Below are 22,184 nucleotides of genomic sequence, written 5' to 3' on the forward strand. Positions count from 1 at the left end.
ATTTAATATGCTTGTAATTTCTTGATTTTTTTCTTATTTTTTTCCAAAATTTTTAATTCCTTCTTTTTGTCCTTGGCCAATCAAATGCTTGCTTTACATAGTTTAAATTGTTTAACACTTTCTCTTGATTTTTATTTGATTTAGGTCGGGGTGTGTTTGCAAAAACACTTATCTTGAAGGGTTCCTTTATTCTCCAATATAAAGGAACTTTATTGGAAAAGCGGAAATTTGAAAAAAAAATAAATGATTATACATACTTTTTTTAAGCACAGAGGACGTGACTACTGGTGAGTAGCCTGTATTTTACTTGAGGCAGATTACATTAATTACTAATGATGTATTGATATAATGATGTACTTTAGTAAACTTTTGTTAAATTTTTTTCCATATACCATTGATGCCTCCTTTAATGACGGCTCACTTGGAAGGCTCGTAAATGACAGTGAACAGCCAAATGGCAAAATGAAAAAAATTGAACTAGAAGGAAAGCCTCATCTTTGTTTATTTTCTATAAAAGACATAAATCCAGGTGAAGAGATAACTTATGATTATGGAGGACATGACTTGCCGTGGCGTTCTTGCTGTCGGCAGGAACTGTGCAAGGTAGAATATTTCCAGATGTTATTGAAGTAATTATAATAATAGCATCCAGTTGTATCTATAACATTTTTTTTTCTTTTTCCAGCTTTTCCATGAGACTGTAGCTGCAGGAAGTAAAGTCTCATCTCCTAAAGAGGTTTGTTAATTATTTTGTAAAAATTTTTCACACGTGTTATAATTTGATCTGAAGTGAAATTTTCTTATTGCTACTAAATGTGATTCAGCAGTTAACTTGTTAAAACTAGGGCTGTCAAAATGAATGCGTTAATAAGCGTAAACGCAAATTCATTTTAACACCACAAATTTTATTAACGCGCGATTTTCGCAACACGTAATTTAGGGATGGGCGATATGGCCTAAAATCCATATTGCGTTATACATTGCAGCCTCTTGCGGTAGCGATATGTATTGGGATATAACAATTTCAATAGACTCATTTCAGAACAGGTTATATAGACCCTTAGAAAAGCCAAACTGCTAAAAAAGTAAGTAAAAGTAAACCGTTATGGCCAGATTAGTCTTGTTACCTCTCTAAGCTGGAACTTTGGCTGACACACTCTACAGCAGGGGTGTCCAGCCTTTTTTATGTGGTGATCTACTTTTAAAATGATAAAGCTGACAAGATCTATCTGCTAAAAAACACAGTTAATTATTTTTATAACACTAAACACTTTAAAGGCTTGTGAGGACTATACTGCATATATATATATATATATATATATATATATATATATATTTGCATGTTTCACAATTACTAGACCATAATGCCAATTTCGCGCGTGGAGTAGCAGTTAACTTATGTGCGATCTACCAGCATTGCCGTATTGGACACCCCTTTCTTTACAGCAGGGGTTCTCAAAGTTTACATTCAAAGGTCCAAATCTGAATTCTCATCATTTACATAGGTCCAAAAAAACTTTATCTAAATAATTTGTTTATATAACAAATCAACACAAATAGTTTGGGAAAAACATAAGTGTATTTTGCATTTAAACTAAAAATTATTTTTTAAACATAAACAAGAAATATGTCAAAAGTAACCATGTGCAAAATACAGAGCAACCTAATTAGAGAAATGGCACAGTTTGTTCTCTATCAGATGCATAAACCATGGCAAAAAAGTATGGTTGGTAGGCAGAGACACAGACCTAAATTAGGGGTGCACCTATAAATTGGCTGATAATGCTTACTATGCTTCTCAATGAATTACGGTGAAATGCCGCTACATCCAAAAGCCAGGGGGCGCTCTCCGGCATAAACTTAATATGCGCTGCAGACGAAGAACCAAACACACGCAGCTCCAGGAAATGTCTTAAGGACATATTTTTATTGCTGTTCTTCAAACCATTTCAGGTATTTTCATGATAATAAAGAATATGTATAGTGATTATGTTTGACGAGTGTTGCTTTTTAAAATGCATGTTTTAAACGACTCAAACCAACAGTGATTTCAGATTGATATGGACCTACTGATAAGCCGTAGTACATGAAGTAGCTGTGCATAACATCTGGGTGTGATGGCTACAGCGTCACACAGGACATTTTTAAATAACTCGTTTTATGTTCGGACCAGGAATACTCTTAAATCTAAAAAGAAAAAAAGAAACGAATGGTTTACAAGTTTAATATGCATTTGTAAAGAAGCAAATGCACACATTTAGCAATCACATAGAAATTAATGCACTTGTAATATGAAGTGGACGCGGGTCCGGACCCGGACCGGAGTGCGGACTTTGAGAACCCCTGCTCTAAAGAGTATATTTTCCTGCTGCTTGTTTGACGCTTAAATCCGAATAATAGATGTTGCATCAGTCTTTTTCACAAGCTCCTCTGTTTCGCTGACGCTTTCCATGTTTATTCAGCTGCAGCTAGTGGCTCTAAAGTTCGCGGGTAGATTGCGTTATCAACTATCGTATGCCAATTTTGTATCGTTTATATTGCATATCGTTTATATTGCCCATCCCTAACGTAATTTCTGTTTGACCCACAGCTGGATTAATTGAGACGCGGCAAGTGACCCGCGTTGTCTAGATGAGTCGGAGGTTTTCATAAAAATAAGAACATTAAGCTCTCGTCTAATCCAATGCTTTAAATGGTCATTAAATATCTTAAATTATCTTTTTTTATGTTTTCTGAGAGGTGTACCGTCCCAAATCCATAATCTAAAGCAAAGATGCGCCGTCTTTCACTTTTTGTTTTTGTTTTTAAAGCATTCAGAAATTATAGAAAATGGACTGCAAGACTTGCTTGATGTTAAAATAATTATTAAGAGAGATAAAGTTCGGGACCTAACTGATGTTAAAAGAGTTATTAAGAGTGACAAGACTCAAATGTCTGACGCAGACGTCTGAAGCGTATGCACACAAACACGCGAGTGCGTGACCCCGATATATAGACATCTAACACAAAATTACAGTTTTAAAAATATCTGTTTTGACAAGAATTCACGCAGGTAGCACCTATAATCTGTTATATCTGAAGTGAATGTTTGGATTACTGCTGAGGAAAAGTATCTGTTGTGTAACATTATATTAAACTCTTGCATTGGCCTACAGTATCTTAAAGCGGTCTGTCTCAATGTGAAAATTAAACAGTAAAAGAAAAACATATATTTAACATAATTTGATATTTATTTTGCTCTGCGTAAACAGGTATAGTTCTGTCATGCTTTGTCAGATTCCAACAAATCATGCATTGTTTTGAAGTTTTTTTTATAGAGAATGTTAAAATATAAATAACAAATTTTTGAAAATTTGCTCATCCCAACACAATTTGCCAGCACAGGTCACAAATGATGCAGCAGCAAACAGAAATGGAGAAAGAACATGGTCTTCTAAAGGGAAAATCATATATAAAACTATGGCTGATGGTTCTGTTGAAAATGTAAACAGGCGGTTGTAAACATACATTTGCATATAACATATATATTTGACCAAAACATGCTGATTAGAGCATTAAAAACTCGAACATTTACATTTAGGTAAATTTAGAACAGATAAAAATGTGTGATTCATTTGCGATTAATCGCAAGTTAACTCATGAAATCATGCGATTAATCTAGATGAAATATTTTAATCTATTGACAGCCCTAGTTAAAGTGCCCATATTATGACTGCTTTTCCACAAGTTAAATGGGTGTATGAGTTTCATAAAACATGTTTCAAAAGTTGTTTGCTCGAAATAACTTGTAGGAAAAGATTGTTACCCATCTCTAGTAGCCTTTCAGATTGTGCCGTTTTGAGGTGGTCATTACATATTTATGAGCTGCTGCTCCTTTGGCCAAGCCCCACTACTAACGTCATGTGCGCGTGCTCAGTGATATCGTGAGCAGTACATACCATACTTTTCTATTATTTTCATATATTATTATTAACGGTTTATGTTGCCAACAGACAAATCAAGCAAAAAGTATCACTAATAAGTACATTCCAGGAGAAGAAACTCATGACACATAATGATTCCAGAGTAAATTGTGATGTAACGTTAGCAGTTTCAACAATACACTCATTTTCCCTGGACCAATATTCCCGTTATAAAACATTTTCAAACGCATTATTTTCGCAAATTACAGAAATTAAGACCCGGCGGGGGATGTATACTACTTGTGGGCCGTGTGCTAATTGCTAGAAGCTAGCGGGAGGTCCGGACCGTAAAGTTATAAGAGACTCGGGGGTACGTTAGCCTCGTCAGAAAAGCTGTGTCGGTAAGGCCCGGTCTCAGTTAGTTTGGCAAAACACTTTTACTTTGGCAAAGCACTATTACTTAGTTCATGTAGAATTGTAAAAAAAAAAGTTAATTTTTTTTTACTTTCGCAACCACACTGCAAACTATCTAGCCTGCAAAAAATATCTATATAGCCTAAGTTACTGTCTACAAACAATAATATTAACATATACATTTAAATGGTATAATTTACAGGATTAGCATCAGTGTATGATCTCTGTTTTGAGATACAGATGCTCTAGCATCATAAATGGAGTATTTTGTGACAGAAGATGACAACATGCAAAATATAACGTGACTTCTTACCTTTTGTGTTGATATAATGATCGCGAATGGAATCCAGTCTGTTTCAGATGTGTAAATGATCCATAAAGTAAGTCCAATAAAATATATCCTATGACTTTTTTTGTCCAAAAATGTGTATAATCCGTGAAATATAGTCTGTTGTTTACATCAGATTTCGCATGAATGTCTTATCGCCTACAATCTGAGGACTATTTGCGTCGTAACACACTGTATATGAGATCACATTTTAGGTTTAAATAAACACGCGTAAAAACGTTGTTTTTAAAAGTAGGCGGGAGTATAATCCATAATATCCAAATAACGCTGTTATTTCTGTGAGACATGATAACAGTACAGAGGATATCAGCGAAGGTACTGCTCTGTGCTCTCTAGCTACCTGGTGGGTGAAGACCTGCGAGTGGGGTGGTGGGCGGAAAAATTCAAACGGAATGTGACGAAACGGCTAGTTACGTCATTTCGGAGCTGAGTTTAAACTCGTGCAATCTGAGACTCAAGGCAGAGGACATTCAGAAACCTGTATCTCACTCAAAACAGCATGGATGGATTTTTTTTCCAAGTTTGTATGCGTGTGGAAGCATCAGAGACACAAAATAACACCCCAAAACCCAGAAAAAGCGAGTTTTTCATAATATGGGCACTTTAAAACACTTGTGTGTTAACAGTATACTGAAAGGCTTGTGTCCTCATAAACCATGAGTAAACACACAAAAGCGTTGTAAAGTTAAAGTCTACTGCTGAGTCACGTACAATAGTCACATGAGTCCTCATAAACCATGAGTAAACACACACAAGTGTTGTAAAGTTAAAGTCTACTGCTGAGTCACGTACAATAGTCACACGAGTCCTCATAAACCACGAGTAAACTCACACAAGTGTTGTAAAGTTATAGTCTACTGCTGAGTCACGTACAATAGTCACATGGGTCCTCATAAACCATGAGTAAACACACACAAGTGTTGTAAAGTTAAAGTCATTATAGCTCATTTCTCTTTTTTTCTTTTTCCAGCTTGTCCATGAGCCTGTAGCTGCAGGAAGTGACGACACATCTTCTAAAGAGGTTTGTTAATTATTTTGTCAAATTTTTTCACACATGTTAAAATTTGATCTGAAGTGAAATTTTCTTATTGCTACTAAATGTGATTCAGCAGTTAACTTGTTAAAACACTGGTGTGTTAACAGTATACTGAAAGGCTTGTGTCCTCATAAACCATGAGTAAACCTGCACAAATGTTGTAAAGTTACAGTCTACTGCTGAGTCAAGTACAATAGTCACATGAGTCCTCATAAACCATGAGTAAACTCACACAAGTGTTGTAAAGTTACAGTCTACTGCTGAGTCACGTACAATAGTCACATGAGTCCTCATAAACCATGAGTAAACTCACACAAGTGTTGTAAAGTTACAGTCTACTGCTGAGTCACGTACAATAGTCACATGTGTCCTCATATACCATGAGTAAACACACACAAGTGTTGTAAAGTTAAAGTCTACTGCTGAGTCGCGTACAATAGTCACATGTGTCCTCATAAACCATGAGTAAACTCACACAAGTGTTGTAAAGTTATAGTCTACTGCTGAGTCACGTACAATAGTCACATGTGTCCTCATAAACCATGAGTAAACTCACACAAGTGTTGTAAAGTTATAGTCTACTGCTGAGTCACGTACAATAGTCACATGTGTCCTCATAAACCATGAGTAAACTCACACAAGTGTTGTAAAGTTAAAGTCTACTGCTGAGTCACGTACAATAGTCGGGTAATTCTCACGAAAACTTGGTTTTAAAAATGTCATGCATGAAAATTTAAAAATTGCTTACATTTACTTTTTTTCCCACCAGACATTGAAAAACAAAGTCTGGAGTAAATGGGAACATTCATTTAAAAACTTTTACTTATCATTTAACACTTTTTGTAACATAATTTTAAAAATTAGTCCTAAAAAAATCTCATTTCCGCAACAGTCAGAAAACATCAACACTGACATATTTTCAAAATGACATGACAAACCTGAAAGAACATAATTTGGGGATTCTGCACATGCATTTAAAATCAAAGTATTATGCTTCTATTAATTAAATTAACATTTAATAAGCATCTGTTGCGGTAATGATAATCAAAATGTCGTGTAAGCATTCTGACAAGACAATATTTCAAATTAACTGTAAAAAAATGATCTAACCTGGTAGCCATCTTGAAGTAACTGGTCCATGTGCTTGGTCACTCAAAATCAAACTTTATTAAAATTCTGTATGTGTGCTTAACTCATTCACCGCCATTGACAAGTTATTTCGTCATTTATGAGTTCATATTTAAAGCTCACGTAACACACGCTGTTTCTGCATTTCTGATATTAATCTGGAGTACCTATGGAGTAGTATGACATCCTTTATATCTCTGAAGAGTCTTTAGTTTAATCAGATTTATAAAAGAAAGATTAGCTTTACCGAATCTTTCCGATAACGTCCGAAAAAATGCAGAAGGAGGAGTTATAACACGGGAGGAGCGAGTACGAGTCATACAACACTATACAACACTGTTTTAACTTATGATTCACTACATGTTCGTGTCATTTATATAATATACACGCGCCTATTTCCAACATAAGACAGAAGTCTTACTTACCACGTGTAACTCGTCATGACCCGGTTCTGAAAATCCACCGCATCAAACACACACGCAAAACTCCGCTGCTAATCCGGATAATAAACTATATCCATTGTTTCCATAAGGCTGGATGTCTTCTCCTTACATCCAAAAACACACTTCTTGTTGTGCCATTGTTGACTTTTGAAATTAAACAAGGCTGAGTGGCGTGATAAGCTGTTAGCAAGCTCTAGCGTCTCCCGCTGACTGACGGCTGGGCGGGGTTTTCGGGGGAAGTTTTCCGGCGGAAGCCCATATAAAGAAGTGATACGTATCGAAAACCCCTGAAACGTCAATTAGAACCGTAATCGAAAAAAATTAGCCGAAACTTGTACAAACCCTGGCGAAGTGCATTCGGCACAGAAATACTCTGAAACACGCCCAACTGCATTTTTGACACTTTGCCTACGTTTAGCATGAGGAAACAACTCTATAACTGTGTTAATAAGTCAGAATGCTTGAAATACCATTAACACTAGAACTACCAAGGCAGTCATTTTGACCGTTTTAAAGATTTGCAAAGTAATAACTTTGTTGAAATAAAACCCATATAATTACAGTTCCATGACTTTTCTTAAATTAATGTAAATTTTATTTTAACATTGTTATTTTATTAAAATTACAAAACACAAACGAGTTCTGAGTATTTCTACCTCTAATGGCCATAGCGGTCAATTTGACCGCACATATTACAGGCGTTTTATCTCCTCAGCGCTTTTTCCCGCCGTTAAAGATGTGCGTAGCTGTTGCCTAGCAACCTTTCTCTGGCAGTTTTGTATGCTTTTGCTAAGCTAAAACTTAGCTTTACCGTCAAAATGGCAACAAGAAAGAAAATGACTGTCACTGAGGTTTTATCCTTGCTTGAGAACATTGATGATGCAGAGTCTGATGGAGGAGCAGAGAGCGATGTCTCTTGGTCTCTTGACAGTTCGGTCAAAATGTTTATTATCTGTCCTAATATAACAGAACTATTTATTCATTCTAGATTTCATTAGAGGCTGCATAAAATTGTTTCCGATTCGTGTGTCAATTATTTCCGATAATGCTAAAGCATTGTAAACTCCAAAAGTCAAAATGTATTGAATAAAGACAGATGTAATCATTTCCAAAATTCACAATATGTTTTTATCTAACGAAATATTCTGCTTTATTTTATATTTGTTGACATTTAGACTTTCAAAAACAACATTTTAACTGCGGTGAAAAACTTTGATCTCCAGCTTGCCGGATGCAAATTGCGGAAAGCAAATTGTGGCATGCACTTTTGTGGGAGGTCTAGTTGCTCTTACACAATAATATCACGAATATATTATATTATGTATGCTTAAATTACCCCACATTTTTCATAAAACATGACCATAGAAGCTTTGAAGTAAATATAACATGACAAAAATGACATGCACTGCTGTCTGGTATGAACAGTCAAAATGACCGCTATTGGCAGTTCTAGTAGTTATAGAATTCCGGTAGTGCTAGTGTTAAACCCCCCCTTTAACTAATAAATGTGCCTTTCTGGACGAATTTCAAAGTGAAAGTGTAATACCGCTTTTATCCACTAGGTGGCGCCAAAACGAATTTATCAAAAACAGAAGTTAAAAAGAGTTAATGATTTTTTTTAACTGCGTTTATGTTTGATAGTCATTCTGAGTCTGATCTCTAACATAAATTTCTTTACAAAAACGCAATTTTTTAAGCTTTTTGCTCAAAATATTGTATTTTTGAAGAGAAATATCCATATTTCAGTGGTAAATTAAGTAGAAAAAGTAAATATATAATGAAACGTTTTTTCCCCATTTTGTGTGTTTGTTTGTTTGTTTATTGTTTGTTTGAAAGCAGAGGGTCTGTTTTTTAATTTGATATAATTTGTATGTTTATATATTTATAGAAAATAATTTTTCCTGCAAGGAATTTTGTGAATATTTTGTTAAAATCACAAAAATGCAGGTGGGCAACTTTTCTCAAAAAGGCTGGCGGTGAATGAGTTAAACTGTTCTCAAAAAGTGTTGCGGAGGATGAGAACATCAGGCATGGACACATCATTTTCCTAATTTTTCTTCTTTATTATTATACATGAATATTCAGTAAATATTTTTTCTGTCATCTTAAGTAGTCTAGCAAAACATCCATTTATTTTTTTTCTTAATATTTTTGTGTTAATTTGATTAAATTACAACATAAAGCATGTTCAAACACAGCCGGACACATTGCGGTAATGAGAATTTCAGCAGAAAATGAGATAAAATTTACAATTATAAATTCTTATGTTGAAATCACACATTGTGCAAGGTAGAACACAGTATTGTGTTAATTCTGATGCTTTTTAATGTTACTATATTACACATTTTAAAGCTAAAATCATTAGTGCTGTGGTGTTTCAATGGTTTCGTGAGAATCACCCAGTCACATGTGTCCTCATATACCATGAGTGAACACACACAAGTGTTGTAAAGTTGCAGTCTACTGCTGAGTCACGTATATGGAAGAAATATTATGACAAAAGTTTTAGAATTAAAATAGCCTGTTGAATTGTACTACCTGAAAAAAATGCATTGTATTTTTAGGTTTTGCATTTTTAAGGGCTGAAATTCAACATGCGTGTATATTTTCTGTATTAAAAATTCAATAGTCCACATTCAGCTTTAAGATTTCACTTTAAAATATTCGGTCTGTTTAAAAATACAACGTAAAATATTCAGCAGGCAATTTTCAGTCCATTTAAATTCGCGTCCAAAAATTCAAGTCCAAAAATTCATTCGTACAGATTTCAACATTTAACATCGGGGAACTGCAGGAAAAGCAGTAGAGTACCGAGTATAATCTCATCTGCTGTTAATCGATCTGACCAGCAGGTGGTGCACATGTTCGCCAAGACTTTGTACATGTAAGATGATTTATACACTGCAGCAGTGATGAATGTTGGCTTTTATGTTCAGTTTTAGTAAAACAACTGTAATGCACTCATACAGAGAGTGTATTGTTTGGTTATGTTATTGAAAGGATACTAAACGGTTTTTAAATGCCATATAAATTAAATAGGGCCTTCCCAGCTAACAGGGAACGTTCCCAGAACATTCACTAACGTTCTTCAAAAGTTGTGTAAATGTTAGTTCAAAACGTTTTTATAAGAATGTTTTTGGAACGTCCTTTGAATGTTGTTAACGTTCTTGTAACTTTGATAAAAAACGTTCTTAGACGAACGTTCTTAGAACGTCTTTAGGACGTTATTTGTAATTGATGAATGTTTATATAATGTTGATAGAAAACGTTCTTAGAACCACGTTCTTTGAACGTCTTTAGGACGTTAATTGTAATTGATGAACGTTTATATAATGTTGATAGAAAACGTCCTTAGAACAACTTTCTTGGAACATCTTTAGGACGTTATTTGTACATTATAAATGTTCTTATAATGTTAATATAAAACGTTCTTAGCACAACGTTCATGGAACGTCTTTAGGACGTTATTTGAAATTGATGAATGTTAATATAATGTTGATAGAAAACGTTCTTAGAACCACGTTCTTGGAACGTCTTTAGGACGTTAACTGTAATTGATGAACGTTTATATAATGTTGATAGAAAACGTTCTTAGAACCATGTTCATGGAACGTCTTTAGGACGTTATTTGTACTTGATAAATGTTCTTATAACGTTAATAAAAAACGTTCTTAGCACAACATTCATGGAACGTCTTTAGGACGTTATTTGTAATTGATGAATGTTTATATAATGTTGCTAGAAAATATTCTTAGAAAAAAATTCCTTAAAAGGTCCTTATATAATGTTATTATTTCTGAATGTTTTCATAATGTTAGCATAAAACATTTATGGAACAACCTTGTGTTTTACTTAAATGATGAACATTCTCATACTGTATATTCATAACATTTACATAGCAAAAATCTTGCTTGGGACCTGACAAAAAAGTATAAGAGAAAATATTGAGATGGTGTGCATAAAAAAAATCTTCACCCTTATGCTGCCTTCACGTGCTATGGGAAAGATGATATTTTCCATTTGTGAACTGGTATTTACTAGCGTGTTGTGTTCAAGTGCATTTTCCATTTGTGAACTAGAATTTACCAGTTTGCTGCGTTCAAGTGCTTTTTCCATTTGTAAACTGGTATTTACCATTGCTTTTGTTGTCAATCAACCATTCACGACGTTGCTGCTGCTCTCCGCCATTTTAAAAAGGTCAAAGGTAATCTCATCTCGGCAACTCGGGCATCAAAATATTTTACGAGTTGCCCAGTGGAAAATACCACATGAGGGTGTTCATGTGCATTTTCCAAGTGGAATTTTGGTATTTACCATAATTACGATAGCACGTGAAGGCAGCATTATGGTTTTATGTCCTGTTCTTTTGCATCAGAGAAGGGTGTTCCTAACATTAGGAAAGAGTGGATAAAATGTATTTTTAATTAAGTTCTAGACCACATCAGGAACTTGGTTCTTTGTTAAATTAATTTTTCAGTTGATTAATTTACAAACTAGGCATAATTTCACACTACTGATTCTTGAAACTTTGGCAAAAACATGTCCCACTAAGAAAAGTGCTAATTCTGTTGGAAATTAATAACATTTTGTAACGGGTGCTTTAAAGAAAGCGGAGAAAAGGAGAATCCATGTGCAAAAGGTGTTTATTGTGTAAAATCCCAATAAGGGCCAGCAAACATATCCAAAGGTAAATCCACAATCGTAATCCAGAGACAGGCCAAATATATCAGGGCAGGCGGCAAACAGGCATTAAATCCAAAATACAGGCAGAAGTCAAAAACACAGGCAGATCCAGGTAATAGATAAACAGATAACAGATTCAGGTACAGAAACAGGCAGATGAACAGACTAGGTATTGGCGATGTAATAATCAGCCGGGAACAGGTGTACAGGAAGTGACTTAAATACAAAACAGACAGAAAGTGTGAACTGTGACATGGCATGATGTATTTCAAAATAAAAGTCAGAACAGAGCAGGATAACAAAAGACAAGTACAAATAACAAAAATACACAGAATACAAGCAAACACAGAACAAAACCTTACATAACCCCCCCTCTAAAGGGCGACTCCCAGAGCCCAACATACAAATTACAAAGTCCAATAGAGGACCTGGGTCATGGGGCGGGCTTGGACCTGGGTCATGGGGCGGGCTTGGACCTGGGTCATGGGGCGGGCTTGGACCTGGGTCATGGGGCGGGCTTGGACCTGGGTCATGGGGCGGGCTTGGACCTGGGTCATGGGGCGGGCTTGGACCTGGGTCATGGGGCGGGCTTGGACCTGGGTCATGGGGCGGGCTTGGACCTGGGTCATGGGGCGGGCTTGGAGCAGGATCATGGGGCAGACATGGAGCAGGATCAAGGGGCAGACATGGAGCTTGATCATTGGGCAGGAATAGACCTGGAACACAAGGAGAGGAAGGGTCAGAGTACACTTCGGCCTCCGCCTCGGGCGGATCAGATGAGTCGGGCGGATCAGATGAGTCGGGCGGATCAGATGAGTCGGGCGGATCAGGTGAATCAGATGAGTCGGGCGAATCAGATGAGTCGAGCGAATCAGATGAGTCGAGCGAATCAGATGAGTCGGGCGAATCAGATGAGTCGGACGGATCAGATGGTTCCGATGGTTCAGATGCAGGGCCTTGAGGAACCTCGGGAACAACAGAGCAGAAGGCAGACCAAACGCACCACAGGGCTATGGCAAATTCAGGCAGTAGCAAGTCAGTGGGACATACCTCTGTGGTCGTTGGTTCAGGCATGGCGGCCATCTTGACGTCAGGTGCTGGGTGAACAATAGACCTCATGAGTGCAGGTGTGCTTGTGATGGCTATCTGAAGTACAGGTGCAGGAATGGTGGTGGTTTTCTCAAAAACAGGTACAGGTGCAGAGACAGGCAGGATGGCGGCCATTTTGGGAACAGTCAGGATGGCGGCCATTTTGTGAACAGGCATGGTGGTGGCCATTTTGTGAACAGGCATAGACAGAGCAGGCATAACTGGTACAGGTGTGGGCATAACAGGCAGGACATGGCGTGGCGTGTTGGGAATAGCCTCTGGTTTGCTATCCGCAACACCCACCGTGAAGGGAGAGCCACACAACAACAGAGCAAAGTCAATATAACTCTCCAGGGACCAGTCAGACATATCATGGGGCATACACAAGCGCAACCATTCATCCAAGGCGTTGTAAAAAATGGGTTTTAAAGTGTCCTCGTCAAAATGTACCTGATTACTCAAGTCCAAAAAATCACTCACATATTCCTCAATGGGCCGGTGGTTCTGACGGAGTGCAAGCAGGGAAAAAACAGGCTTCATGGTGCTGGTGGGAGAATACTGACCTTTGCTGGATTCCGGGTATAGGCTGATTATTCTGTAACGGGTGCTTTAAAGAAAGCGGAGAAAAGGAGAATCCATGTGCAAAAGGTGTTTATTGTGTAAAATCCCAATAAGGGCCAGCAAACAAATCCAAAGGTAAATCCACAATCGTAATCCAAAGACAGGCAAAATATATCAGGGCAGGCGGCAAACAGGCATTAAATCCAAAATACAGCCAGAAGTCAAAAACACAGGCAGATCCAGGTAACAGATAAACAGATAACAGATTCAGGTACAGAAACAGGCAGATGAACAGACTAGGTATTGGCGATGTAATAATCAGCCGGGAACAGGTGTACAGGAAGTGACTTAAATACAAAACAGACAGAAAGTGTGAACTGTGACATGGCATGATGTATTTCAAAATAAAAGTCAGAACAGAGCAGGATAACAAAATACAAGTTCAAATAACAAAAATACACAGAATACAGGCAGAGAATCAATGTTATAATCAGGGGGTCTTTTGCACATATGTAGGTTCTTTTATAGGTTTATTTTGATTTTTTATTAATTTAATGATTATATGCAGGACAATTGCCTACAAAATCAGCTGTCCTTGGTAAAGAGATAATCATTTCAACTTGATTAAAAAAGCCAAAAGTAATAATTGAATTGAATAATATATTTACACATGAAAGAGTACATTGTAATATGTATTAAAAACTACAAACAGTGAGTTTTGAACAATATTTACTATTATACATATTCGTCACTACCGTCAGATATTTATAAAAAGAAATAAAATCAGACAACTACAGGGTCAACTGCATTCCTGAGGACCCCATTTTCAAACTTTCAGCTCTACTACATGCTTCAAGATCACTCAAGCTCCTGTATGTTTGCTATTTTCTCTTAAATTTGTTATTTTTTGGACACTGCTACTGCACCAGTGTTGGGGAAAGTTACTTTATAAAGTAATGCATTACAATATTAAGTTACTCCCCAAAAAAAGTAACTAATTGTGTTAGTTACTTTTCATGGAAAGTAAAGCTTACTTTCCTTTTGCGTTACTTTTTCTTACTTGGCTGAAGCTTGATCTCTTTCAGGCCTTGCAGGTGTTTTTATGATCGCACAAATGTCAAGCTCTGGCCTGCCATCTCCGTTTCTGACTTGAACTGTTCCACCTCAGGCACACAGAGAGCATAATTCTACGTTAATACCCAGACAGCACACGTACGTCTGGCCGATGTCGGCCAAAAAACGGAACGTCGGACGGCTTTCATATACATCTAAAAACTGTCGGCCAGGCATAGGCGAAAGAACTCCAGTCCAGTGAAATACGTCATCAAACCCTTACGTCGGCTTTGGGTCGGCGGCGCACTGCCAGAGGCCGATGCCGCGCTTATCTTTCTGCACGCGGATGCCAGAGGAGATTTGCTGTTTTCAGGTAACTTTTGCATGAGGTAAATTTTGATAAAGTTATTTTTGTTAATTCTGTGACACTTTAAATTTACTAGTAACGGAAGGCACTCGGTGTACTACAGCACGGGTGAAGTCTGTGGCTCATTAGCAACTAACTTTATTAGCGAACGGTCGTGTTTACTTTTTATAAGATGACTGTTAACGCATGAATGTGCTTATGAACACGAATTGAGTTGCAATTTGTTTTGACGGTATTTAAACTGATTTTAACCAAAGTTAGATGTTTTCAGTGTGTAATGTTACTGTAAATATGTGGAGTAATTGACAGAAAAGCAACAATGTTCTATTAATAATAGTATTATCCTGTCATAGTTACTATTTGCTATTAGGCGGCTGGCTGTGGCGTTGTCGTTTATTTTAACGTATATAGTAGTTATTTTTTTCTACATATAACTGTTATTGTCCAGCGGGAAATATGTGCAATGTGTAGTGCTAGTGCTCCCCGTGGTTTGGATTAAACGGAAATCTTTTCCAGGACGAAGTAGGTCAGGGGTGGCGAAACTAACGTTACATCCGGCCCACCGGTCACTTTTATCCGGGCCGCGAAAGAGTTTATAAGTTCATTAAATATTTCGTTTAATGTTAATTTGGTCCCGACTAATTACATTTTATGCAATTAAAGTCCAATAGATGTCGCTAGTCTTCAGAGTTTACGACACGAATGACTGAAAAATGAGCGCACCAGTGCAGCAACAGAATGTTATGTGTATAACACAGAATAGACAGCAAAATACTTAATAACCAGCATCACACAAAAAAGCAGTAAGTTATGTGTGATTTACCAAAAAGTATTGATGTTTTTAAAGACCACAACTTGCTCTCCTTTGTTTTTAACTTCCTTTTTGTTGGTGATTTAATGTTGTGTAATAATTTTCTAGCAATTCATGTAAAATGATTTGCCATTAAGAAAATGAAGCATGATTAAACAATTTATAAGCATAGCTTTCTTAAAAGCAGGGTAATAATTAATTTCCTATAATACAATACTAGTAAATCTGTCCATTTGGTGTAAACAAAGCTAAATTTATACAGAAAAAGTATAATGAAAATAAAGGCTTTCAAGTTCTAGGAAATTTGTCATTAACATAATATGTGGCCCTCACCTGTGTTTTGAAACGTTATGAGTTAAAAGGTTTGCTCACCACTGAACTAGGTGTATATCGATCTATAATACCAATAATTCCCTTGAATTGTAAAATAGAAGCTGTCACATGAATGACATGCAGATAAATAAGCTTGTTTGGTGTGGCTTTTCAGAATACCTTTGTGGTCCTCTTGGATTTGTTATGAGCCCCTTTGAACCTTTTAATACCACAAACACAGCTTTAAAGTAGACTATTTGTTAATTCAGGTTACTTCTGTTTTAATGTGCTGAATGTGTGTTTGTCTCTCTGTTTTGAACAGGCTCTCGACACTTCATTTCAGTAAAAATCTTGAACTCACATTAAGGTATGTCACACATGATTAACAGTTGTTCATAAACCGTGGTATAGCCAAAAAGAATCAGTTTTGGGTGTGACTAAGATTCAGTGTGCTGGTGACTTCTTTTTTTGAAGCGCACGATGCGAAGTTCATCACAACATGTATGTAGCTTGTCATGTGTGTGGTTCGTCGTTTCAAAATATGTGTTCTGCGCTTTGAGAGATCGTGTGTGCTTCAAGTGTCATGCCAAAATAAGTGCCTGCTGCCTTGAACTTGAAAAGAGACGCCCGCGTTTGCCAGATACTCGCATAAACTCATGCGTAATCAGAGTTTACTGTTAAAGGAATAGTCCATTTTCTTAAAAGAAAAATCCTGATAAATTACTCACCACCATGTCATCCAAAATGTTGATGTCTTTCTTTGTTCAGTCGAGAAGAAATTTTTTGAGGAAAACATTGCAGGATTTTTCTCATTTTAATGGACTTTTATAGAGCTCAACACTTAATACTTAACTCAACACTTAACAGTTTTTTTCAACAGAGTTTCAAAGGACTATAAACGATCCCAAATGAGGCATAAGGGTCTTATCTAGCAAAACATCATTTTTGACAAGAAAAATAAAAAATATACACTTTTAAACCGCAACTTCTCGTCTATAGCCGGTCCTGTGATACGCCAGCGTGACCTCACACAATATGTAATGACATCAAGAGGTCACAGAGGACGAACGCGAAACTACGCCTCAGTGTTTACAAGTGTGGAGAAGGAGGACCGTTCCGAAGTTGTTGTATGTTGAATGATACTAATTAATGTCATTGTGTCAGTTTATTGTTTACAATGGTCTGCAAAGGTGCGTTTTATGTAACACGTGACCTCTCTACGTCACTACGCATTAACGTTAGGTCGCGCTGGCGTATCACAGGACCGGATATAGACGAGAAGTTGTGGTTTAAAAGTGCATATTTTCTTGTCAAAAATGACAATCGTTTTGCTAGATAAGACCCTTATGCCTCGTATGGGATCGTTTAGAGCAGTGGTTCTCAAACTTTTTCAGTGTGTGGCCCCCTCTGTGTACGGCACATTCCTTTATGGCCCCCAAAGAAAATTTATGACAAGAAACTGTTCTAAAACTCAACTTTTAATTAAACAAAACATATTAAATGATACGTAGTGCTGTTGGTTACTAGTCTTCTTATTAATTTTTTTTTTACATTTAATTGCACAGAATTCATGATAAATTAATTTATTTTATAAAATGTCATAAGACTGGGGCTCCCCTGGCACCATCTCACGGCCCCCCTGGGTGCCCCGGCCCCCAGTTTGAGAACCACTGGTTTATAGTCCTTTGAAACTGCGTTGAAAAAACTGTTAAGTGTTGAGTTAAGTATTAAGTGTTGGGCTCTATTAAAGTCCATTAAAATGAGAAAAATCCTGCAATGTTTTCCTCAAAAAACATAATTTCCTCTCGACTGAACAAAGAAAGACATCAACATTTTGGATCACATGGAGGTGAGTAAATTATCTGGATTTTTCTTTTAAGAAAATTGACTATTCTTTTAAGGGAGTGTCCTGCGTGTATTTAGGGAATGTGAGCGTCTCTTTAATCATAAACAGTTTTGACACGTGTGCAGCAGGCATTTATTTTGACAAAACACGTGATGCACCCAGAATCTCTCCACACGCAGGACACATATTTTGAAAAAGGGAACCACACACATGACAATCCGAACAGTTATTTTGAATAAGTGCATCCTCGTAAGAGTAGTCACGAGCTGCCACTGCTAAGATTTTAGGTGATTGCAACAAAGCAAAAAGCAGGTGTGGTTCTAGGATTTCATTCTTAGGAAGCTGTAGCCCTCAGTGAGGATGTGATGAAAGCATTGTGATGGCTTTTTGTAAATCAGGACCAGTATTATTATATTTAGGGATGCACCGATACCACTTTTTCCATCTCCGATCCGATTCCGATACCCGAATTCTGAGTATCGGCCGATTCCGATACCTGCCGATCCGATACTGCTGTATTTTTCTTGAACAATTTAAATCACACACACACACACACACACACACACACACACACACACACACACACACACACACACACACACACACACTATATAAATGTGTATAGTGCTTTCTGCTAAATCTAGCATAATATAATTATATTATATATAATTATAATTTTAAAGTAAAAACCAATCATTTAAAATGATTTACAAGTTACAAGAACTTTAGTCATTATTAACCATGGCAGTGTTTAGGAGAAAATAAAATAGGCACGTTTGATCAAATAAGTATGCTAAATATATTTTCCTTAATTGCGCAAAAAGTCACAGTAAAAAAGCTTTAGTGTGCAGATGGTTATTTTGGGAATTATGCACTTAACCGGACCTTTTATGCACATTTAAGGTGCAGAATTGATGCGCTTAACTCATATTGAGTGCGCAATACTGTGCTTCCTGGGTGCAGCATTGGTGCTCTAGATTAGAAGCATCCTCACATGGGAATCCTCGCTCCGCAATGGAAAGTTACGTTCATAACTATTAAAACACAAAGAGATTAGATGCATCGTGTGCTCAGCACATACTGAATTGCATCCATCCAACAGCTTACTGAGACTTTATAAAATAAGATCTTTAAAATAGCCTAAAGTTATTGACTGTACGTGTGTTGAATGACGCGTTTCATCCGTCCGCTTCACCTGTGAATTAACTCAGCACATAGTGAATTGCATCCATCCAACAGCTTACTGAGACTTTATAAAATCAGATATTTAATAAAGCCTAACGTAACAGTTATCTTGTGTGTGTGCATGTGTTGAATGATGCGTTTTCATCCGTCCGCTTCTCACCAGTGGATTAACTAAGTTTGCAAGTAAGTTAACTTACAGTGTTTCTGTGAACATTAATATCTTTAAATGTGCGTTTGTTCCTTCACATGAAGCTATTGAGTGTAAGATGACTTTGATTATAGTGCATAAAAACGTTTATGGTGCCTTTATAATACTTTGTCCTTTTAATCGCTTGTCAGAAACACCACAGGTAACACACAGTATCGGAGTTGGATCAGTCCTGTTATTCTAATATCCGATCCAGCAAAAAAGGCCGGATCGGCCCGAATACCAATCCAGAATATCGGATCGGTGCATCCCTAATTATATTAATAGAATTTATATACATATGAGTTGGGCGATAAACTGGTACTTATGATAAACTGCCTCGTATTGTTTTCAGCAAACCAAAACATTTTAATATCACCAAGGTATTTGTTTCAGAGATCTGTTTAGCCAGACCGATCAATAAATACAGATGATGATCCCGTCTATATATTACTCTCCTATAGACCTTTTGCGACTAGCCATCACAGTTATGTCACTGCAAGCTGTGCACGCAATGTGATGGCAGAAAAACAGTGGAAACTAATTATACACAAGTGAAACAAGCAGGATTACTTACTAGAAAATGTCTTCTTGTGCTGTTGAGTGTCAGAGTAGGAATGCCTTAAAAAAGATGGCCTTAATTTTTATAAAATACCTTCGTCGAAGACACCATTTGAAAGATAATCATAGCCGTTTATGGTTGCAAGCCCTCAAACGGACAGACTGGAATGATGAAATCATCTGTGGCCGGTTGCATAAATGTACGTGAAGTTAAGTCTTAAAGTTTCTTAAGAACAAGTTTTTTGTTTTTTTTTTGTTTTGTTTTTAGTTTGTTTTAGTGTGTCTCTGTAAGCATGGCGAATGCACCCTCCTACTGGACCTTGAAGCGAAAATCCAGAAAAAGAGTTAACCAACAATTGGATTCAATTCAGTCTGGTGTTGGATATAGGGAGGACAATTTACCAGTTGAAAATGAAGAACATCATAATGACCATGTGGAATGCGAGTTATCGTTCTCTGATGAGTTAGATTCTTCAGAGTCTGATAATAGTAGTTCTGCTGAAGAAGAGGAGGTTCATCTGAAAAGTAGATTGGCAACCTGGGCATTGGAGGAAAACATAACACACAGTGCATTGAACAGTTTATTGAACATTCTAAGGTATCATCATTCATCATTGCCAGCTGATGCAAGAACACTGCTTGGGACTTCACGGTCAGAGTCAGTTGTTGTCCAGGAAAAGGCTGGTGGGAAATACTATTACTTTGGAATCCTGAAGTCAATGAAGACCACCTTGGAGGCAAATAAGTGCTGCTTGGCAAATGGCATTTGCATAGAACTTCAAGCAAATGTAGATGGGTTGCCAGTTTTTAAAAGTTCGCAGACCCAGTTCTGGCCCATTCTTGGAGTTATCAAGAACCTCCCTCAGCATCAGCCATTTGTGATCGGGCTTTTCTGTGGTACCAGCAAGCCATCACTCAATGAGTACCTGGAAGATTTTGTGGCTGAAGTTGTTGCACTGGAGAAAGGAATTACATTTCAAGGACTTTCCATGAGGGTGAAACTGTGCTCAATGGTCTGTGATGCTCCAGCCAGAGCTTTTTTGAAGAATGTTAAAGGACACACAGGCTACTCGGGGTGTGAAAAATGTGTGCAGGAGGGGGAATATGTGAACAATCGGGTGATATTTCCTCAAACTAATGCCTGCCTTCGCACTGACAAAGACTTTAGAGAAATGGCAGATGAAGGGCATCATCTCGGATCTTCACCTCTAGTTGCCACATCTTTGAACATGGTCAGTGGGTTTCCTTTAGACTACATGCATCTTGTCTGCCTGGGTGTCATGAGGCGACTCTTGTACCTGTGGCTCAAGGGTCCACTGGCTAGCAGGCTCTCAGGTGTACAGGTGAAAATCTTATCTGAAAAGCTGTTGAAGATCAGAAAATGTGTACCAGTAGAGTTTGCACGAAGGCCAAGATCTTTGAAAGAGGTAGACAGATGGAAAGCCTCTGAATTCCGCCAGTTCCTGCTCTACACTGGTCCTGTTCTCCTTAAAGACTTCCTGCATACTTCAGTGTACCAGCACTTCTTACTTTTGTTTGTTGGGGTGTTTATACTGTCAAACAAGGCACTGCTTGAGGAATACACAGAGTATGCAAATAACGTGCTTGTGTTGTTCGTTCAGCACTTTGGAAAGCTGTATGGTGACATGTACCTTTCCTACAATGTGCACAATCTTGTACACCTTGCCCAAGATGTCAAAGTACATGGTAATCTGGATTCTTTCAGTGCTTTCAAATTTGAAAATTTCATGCAACAACTGAAAAGGCTTGTCAGAAAACCAGAATCTCCTTGCTGCCAGGTTGTTAAGAGGCTTGGGGAGAGAGAGTCTGTACAAATGCAGAGAGTTGAACGTTTAGGTGTCAGGAGAGAACACGCATCTGGACCTGTACCACCACTGTTTCACTGTGCACAACAGTACACCCAGTATAACACAGAGCTCTACACCCTTAAACTTGACCAAGCCAACAGCCATGTCTGCATTCAGGGTAAGGTAGCAAAGATCCGGAATATAATTGTGGAGAAAGAAGAGGTATACCTTGTCTACTCTACATTTGGCCATCAAGAGTGCTTTTTTGAGTACCCCACATCTTCCTCTACATTTGGCATATATTTAGTTGATGGCCTCTTGGATATGACACAGCACTGCAGTATTGGACTGGTGGAAGGGAAGGTTTTCCTTATACCTCATGGAAGACGATTTGTTGCTGTACCTCTAATACATATCAACTGACAATTTAAACTCCATCCAACCAGAAC

At 37.4% G+C, this 22,184-nt stretch overlaps 2 protein-coding genes across 5 annotated transcripts in view; both read left to right on the forward strand.

Moving 5' to 3' along the window:
- LOC129445969 (histone-lysine N-methyltransferase SETMAR-like) overlaps positions 1-22,184 on the forward strand; it is a 125,069-nt gene continuing 102,885 nt past the window's right edge. The window contains exons 1-4 of one of the 2 annotated variants that reach the window (XM_073859684.1): positions 1-287; positions 393-603; positions 686-736; positions 5,636-5,686. In XM_073859684.1, coding sequence (XP_073715785.1) covers positions 244-287; positions 393-603; positions 686-736; positions 5,636-5,686 — 357 coding nt within the window. In that variant the 5' untranslated portion in view covers positions 1-243. The remainder of the gene's footprint in view (positions 288-392; positions 604-685; positions 737-5,635; positions 5,687-22,184) is intronic. The other variant, XM_073859685.1, reaches the window with a different exon arrangement.
- The window catches only part of LOC129425400 (uncharacterized), a 29,689-nt gene continuing 22,311 nt past the window's right edge, over positions 14,807-22,184 (forward strand). For all 3 annotated transcript variants that reach the window (XM_073859601.1, XM_073859604.1, XM_073859603.1), the window contains exons 1-2: positions 14,807-15,031; positions 16,471-16,515. The gene's annotated coding sequence lies outside the window, so the exon portion shown is untranslated. The remainder of the gene's footprint in view (positions 15,032-16,470; positions 16,516-22,184) is intronic.

The sequence above is a fragment of the Misgurnus anguillicaudatus genome, chromosome 21 (genome assembly GCF_027580225.2).
Source record: "Misgurnus anguillicaudatus chromosome 21, ASM2758022v2, whole genome shotgun sequence".
Classification (NCBI taxonomy): Eukaryota; Metazoa; Chordata; class Actinopteri; order Cypriniformes; family Cobitidae; genus Misgurnus; species Misgurnus anguillicaudatus.